The following is a 6000-nucleotide window of genomic DNA, read 5'->3' on the forward strand; positions in this document are numbered from 1 at the left end:
CGCAAGTAAAAGTGCATGCATAGCATTTAAATGACACTGCTGCCATGAATGGGGCTCATTCCAAGTTTGGCGGTGCAGGAAAAAAGTGGCGGTAATTCTGTTACCGCCACTTTTCCCACACCGCCAAACTACAAGTTTGCCGGTGGGGGTTGACTGATTTACCTCCAGGCAAGAGCTGGAGGTAAATCGGGCCCCCACTGGCAAAAAACAGCAGGTATTACCAGTGCCAGTAATATCGGCTATCCCCCACATTGGGTCCTATGTTTTTTTTGTGATCAAAAGAGCATTGTTGCTCCATGTAAATAAGTAAATAAATACCTAAAAAATAAACAAATAAAATAAAGGAGAATTTGCGAAAGGGCAATGGGAACAATTCAACGACCTGACTCCTCCCAACGTCTTACAGCTGTCGCTGTTGAACGGGTATTGTGGGTGGAATATTGTTTTGAATTTGTCAAAATGAAGACAGGTAAATACAATGGATTGCTATGTGAGTTCATCCACAATCATTATCTGCATTTCACCAGTGTGTGCCATGCCTACATGTAAACACCCGACTTGTCCAGGTGTGTGAAGTCTTTGCCCTTATTTCTCCCACAGTACAAGCTCACCGACGCAGCCGCGAGCATTCCCGCTCCGCCAGCGCCCTGAGCCTTAGCGCCGGAGATGAGAAGTCCGAAACCTCTGAGGCTGCTGAACATCACCTGTCCACCTACAGCAACGGCGCCATCTTTACCACTGCTGGATCAGGTATGTTTGTATCTCCAAAGTCATGCATGTTATCTCCATTTTTGGATATCGCCAAGGTTTGAGTTCATCCAACTCAACACCAAAACCTGACTGTAGATGTGTTTCGGTACTCCAGAGGTTTGCAGTCCATGGTGATGTTCAGGGAAGACTGTGAGCCAAGTAAACCATGTCTGGCTGCATCAGCTGAAATAAATAACGACATACTCCTTTTCTTCAGGTTACAAACAGGCTAAAACTACAGAGCTACCGCAGCAGAGGTCATCATCTGTGGCCACTCAACAGACAACGGTATCATCTGTTCCCTCCCACCCATCTACGACCGGAGTAAGTGATTTGGGCTTTTCAAACTATTGAGCTTTCAAATGTTTCCGTTTCTTCTTCTACGTCACTCTTAGTAACTCATAAGGGATCCATGTGAATTCTTTGCATTTCATTTAATGTACAGGGCTCCTTGCTTTAATTCCTTCATCGCCGCTGTAATACTTCATTGGTTCCCCAGGTACCCAGAATCAGCCTGGTGTTTCTCCTGCCATTGTGTTACATTGTGCGATTTTCTTAAGCGATCATTCACTACCTTCTTTACGCGAGGACCGGGGAATGGGAAGGGCGTAGGTGGGCCATTAATCTGTGAATACCGGGGTCTCGACAGTCTACCCAGCAATCACTTGATCACAGATAACGTGATTGGCCAGCCAAGGTTTGTCCCATCATATTTGAGTGAGGCTGGTCTAGACTTGGCCCATGTGTGAACTTTGTGGGCATGGTACACTCAGGCTTAGAGTCAGAGCTAAGGTTCCTGCCTGGTTTGTGCTGTTGGAAATTCTAGATGGCAAATAGAGGGCAAGTTGGTGGCGAGTGTATGATGTGGGGGGATCTGTGAGGGACCACGCAGTGAATCACTCTCGGAGGTGGTCTGGGAAGAATTGCAATGAGGCAAGAGCAGTCACACTGTGCAGGAAACGGACATGTGCAGGGACATACATTAGCAGGCAGAGCAAGAACAGAGATGACCCAGTGATGGTATTAACTGTGTTAGAGACTGAAGGAGAGATGGGCATACGGTCAAATGCCCAGGTTATTTGTGGCGGTTGGGGGCGGGTGCCCTTCAAGGAAGGCTCGATGGTAGAACCATAGGCCATGAAAGTTGTTAAGGAAGATGACTTCCAACTTATCACAATTGAGTTTTAGATAGACAACTGGCATCAAGTCACAGACATTCTCAGTGCATTGGATTGTAGAAGACGGGTACGACATCTGTGCTGTTAGTGCGAAGTCTGATCAGGAATTAGATGTTATCTGCATGTGGACATGAAATGGATCCAAAGGATCTAATAAGGACATGGATTCATGTAAAAATGGAAAGATGCAATGGGTGAAGCCTGTGGCATGCCACACACGAAGGAGTAAGTTCCCAACATGAAAGGGCAGAGGGAGACACGCTGCTGGACCGAAAGCATGGAGCGCCTCATTATGAGTTTGGAAGTATTACCAACTGAAATTCCACCAAACACGCTCACCCTTGCTTCCACCTGGTCAAGGGAGGCATGATCGGAGGCCATGAGGCCCTCCATTTCTTTCTGTCCAACAGAGTGATTCCCTCTCCCGCTTCATGTCGCAACTTCACGCCCTCATAGGTGGTGTGCCGCAGGCCCCATCTAATTCATCCCTCCATATTTGCATTGATCCAATCCCTCATTACTTTTTAAAGATCAATTTCATTTCTGCATGGGAGTGACTGAGTTGCAACCCACCACCTAGAGGTACTCCTCTCACAGAGTTGCAGCATTTGATAGCTGTAGGCTTTTAATCGCACTCAGGAAGACAGTCAGCTTGGGTGTCACAATACTTTCCATAAGCCTGGCTTTTGGGTGAACCCCCTACACTGCTCTTTCTGAAGGGTGTGAACATCGCCTCAGCCCCACATCTAACAGATGATTCTCATAGGAATCGCCCGCTGATCTGATCTCCATAAAGACACAGAGTTTTGAATCGTTTATTTTGATGTGGTTTTATGAAGAGCACTTAATTTGATTGGGTGCTCAGCGATGGACTGAATGTCTTCCGGGGTGTAGGTCTCTATATTCTCTGAACTTCCCTCAAGTTCTTTACAATTTTATCTTCTCCTTGTGGATCATTTGTGTCTTGGCCACAAGGAGGATCCTAGCCAATATCTAGCCGGCATCTGCCTCTATCATGAGCCTCAGTTTTATAAAGCATTGTGTGAGGCTTGGAGAACTTTGGATTTAATTCCATAATTAGCCAGTGAAGTGCCTTGGAACAGGTTCAACATCGCCACGGTTTTTTTCAAGTCTGCTTGTTTTTTTTTTACTTCCAGCAGTCAGTCAATGAGTTTATGAGGGGGGCAGTTTAGATCATATTACAGTAATCCAACTGTGTTTCTGACTGGTGCCACTCACTTCCTTTTTTAACAGCTTTGTTTATTTGGAGGCGTAGCCTAGGTAGACATTAAAGATTCCAAATATTGTGTTGTGGTTAGCATTGTCCCCAGGAATGCTCCATGGGACCAGAATCAGCATGTCACCTGCAACAGCTGGAGACAGACTCTCAATTATGTCTAGAGTAATCAGAGAACACTTTCTTTCGTTTAGTTCTCAATGTGGTCAGGATTAGTCTCTGGTGTTATTTTTGCTCCATTTTTAATTTTTTAATCTGGGTACACGCGAGTACATGGCGTAATGTTCAGTTACTTTAGGTTCTAAGTACATGCCAATTAGCAGAAGGATGTGCAGTATGTAAATGCTCCTTGAAGCCTTCTACAAACCCAATCCCAAACCGTTCACTTGGATTGGGGAAACATGATGGATCCAAGCCAGGACCACGCAGGGATTCGTAACCATTCTGTCATAGTGTGCATGGAATCAACAGAGAATCAGAGCTGTCTGGTGACAGTGATCCTGATGGGGGGCTGATGTTCACTATCACTATTTCACTCCTCATACGTCTAAAGTCACACTAACATTCATGGAGTAGGTTGTCCTCCCACCCAATCCTCCATTCAATTGAGGGAATACCCAGGTTTTTGTGGGAAATTGCTAACTCAAAAGCCATGAGATATGCCACATGAGCAGTCAAATTGTACAGCCTGAAACAATCAATGTCCTATGACTGGGAAATCTGCTTGGGAATAGCATGCACGCCTAAGTACCCCCACCTCTGCTGAAAGACTCCCACCTTCTATAAAATCATCCCTTCTCTCCTTGAAGCCTGACACCAAGCACATATACAACAGCAGGCCAATCACAGATCTTTGCCTCCTAGTAACACCCTGTAGTTGTCATGGGTACTTGGTGTCAGTCATGGAAGCTTGCAGGACTGGGTGATCATATTATGCTTCACACATCCATTGACTCCCTCTTTGTGGATGGACACAGAAAGAATCACTCTAGAGTTTGGCCCTAATGTCGGGGAAACTTCCTTGATGAGTGCTCCTCGGTAGCTGGTTGGTAGTGTTGAATCTGCTTGCTAGATACAGCATCTCAAAGACTTTGATGGGCTTGGAATTGAAAGTTATGTAATTTCTTCTATTTGAAATTCAGCCACTAGGAAGGCAGAGCTTTGAACATTGCATAGCGTGCATCTCTGCAGAGACATGATAGCACAAGAACACGAATAGGATAACAATACTACATGGACGTGGTCCCGATTCTAATAGACGTGGATTAAAATTCTCTGCAACCTAATTGTGGTTTATGCAGAAAATGTGCTTTGGCAACCTCTGACTTAGAAAATGCTTATATCCCAGTGAGAGGTACTAGTCTTGTTTTGAAAGTGGTGACCCATGAGCATAGATGGCTTCCATGCAATATTCTCATGTACGCAATGAATGAATATGATAAGAAGAAGCATCCATCATTGCATAGTGATGGACAAAAGGGTATGACTTCATGGTCAGAATAGTGCCTAATGGACCTTTTCCTTGCTTTTGTCATTTGCAGAAAACCTTCCGTGCTATGTACGACTACCGGGCTGTAGACGATGACGAAGTATCGTTCAAGGATGGCGATGCAATTCTAAACGTTCAAGCTATAGATGAAGGCTGGATGTACGGCACTGTCCAAAGAACGGGCAAGACTGGCATGCTTCCGGCCAACTACGTGGAAGCCATATAAGCAAGAACACGCCTTATGCAAGGCAATGGGCAGGACAACAAAAGGGAATGGAAAGGAAGGCTTGTGATGAGTTTCAGAACAAAAGCTGCCCATTGCAACTGCACAACTGCATGCATGGAATTCCATGCTGCCTTTTCTGCGTTCCTTTGTTGGCATGCCATGTGCCTTGTACCAAAACAGTTGCTGGCTAAACCACATGACATTTTCTTTTTTAGTAACATCTGTGAGTAAAAGTAAGAAACCTACAGAGAATGCCCTCATAAAAACGATCATTGTCACAAAGTCACGTGTGCGTTAACCTCCAAGCCATGGTGATTTGGGATTTATGGACTTGAAGAAAAGAAGAACACAGTGACAACGTACCCCTGATTTCTTCCAAAAGATCCACCTTCAACAAATAAGACATACCAAATGGTACCCATGAACACAATCCCTTAGTATCATTGATGCTCAAGAGATCAAATATCACCTTGAACTTACTACTCGACCGTCATCCCATGATTATTTGCTAAACCATTGCTGTAAATGACTGAAATGACTAACCATGTAAAAAGAAAAGGACTGCACTCTGATTGGTTCTACTTGGTCCCTACAGTACAAGTAGACCCACTATTGTTGTATGATCTAAAATTGTATTGACTTATTTATTTCAGTTCAGTTCAGTTCAAGCACTCCAGAACCAGCAGAAAGGACATCTTGAAAGAAAGCCTCTCCCTCTTCTGCTCGCTGAACACTGACTGCTTGTGGTTTATTTATCCAATTGTACTGGGATAAGGAAACATTATTAATCCCTGTAAAAATAGTGACTAATAAACTTCACATTTCTGCAGTTAATTTATGTGTCATCATCGCGCAAAACACATTTCTGGAAGGTGGGCTAGACTACACTCTGCAATATAATGTTGGCCCTCGCTGCAAGGGATCAAACTCAGGGGCGGCCTCCAGCAACTGTTAGCAGAGTTTGTAGTTTGCACTGTGTGATACGCACACTGATGTGGCAATGAAGCACGTCTGTTGGATTGGCAACTACATCACTATAAATTTCAGATATTGAAGGAAAATGCAAAAATTGGTCAAATGATCTCCAATAACACAAATGGGACATGAGAGATGGAATCAA

General features: G+C 44.4%; 1 protein-coding gene across 30 annotated transcripts in view; it reads left to right on the forward strand.

Annotated features, from left to right (window-relative positions):
* The window catches only part of NEB (nebulin), a 359744-nt gene extending 354030 nt beyond the window's left edge, over positions 1–5714 (forward strand). For all 30 annotated transcript variants that reach the window (XM_069616457.1, XM_069616464.1, XM_069616462.1 and 27 more), the window contains 3 exons: positions 601–750; positions 968–1074; positions 4707–5714. In XM_069616457.1, coding sequence (XP_069472558.1) covers positions 601–750; positions 968–1074; positions 4707–4880 — 431 coding nt within the window. In that variant the 3' untranslated portion in view covers positions 4881–5714. The remainder of the gene's footprint in view (positions 1–600; positions 751–967; positions 1075–4706) is intronic.
* The last annotated feature ends 286 nt before the right edge of the window (positions 5715–6000 follow it).

The sequence above is a fragment of the Ambystoma mexicanum genome, chromosome 9 (assembly GCF_040938575.1).
Source record: "Ambystoma mexicanum isolate Mex_15411 chromosome 9, UKY_AmexF1_1, whole genome shotgun sequence".
NCBI lineage: Eukaryota > Metazoa > Chordata > Amphibia > Caudata > Ambystomatidae > Ambystoma > Ambystoma mexicanum.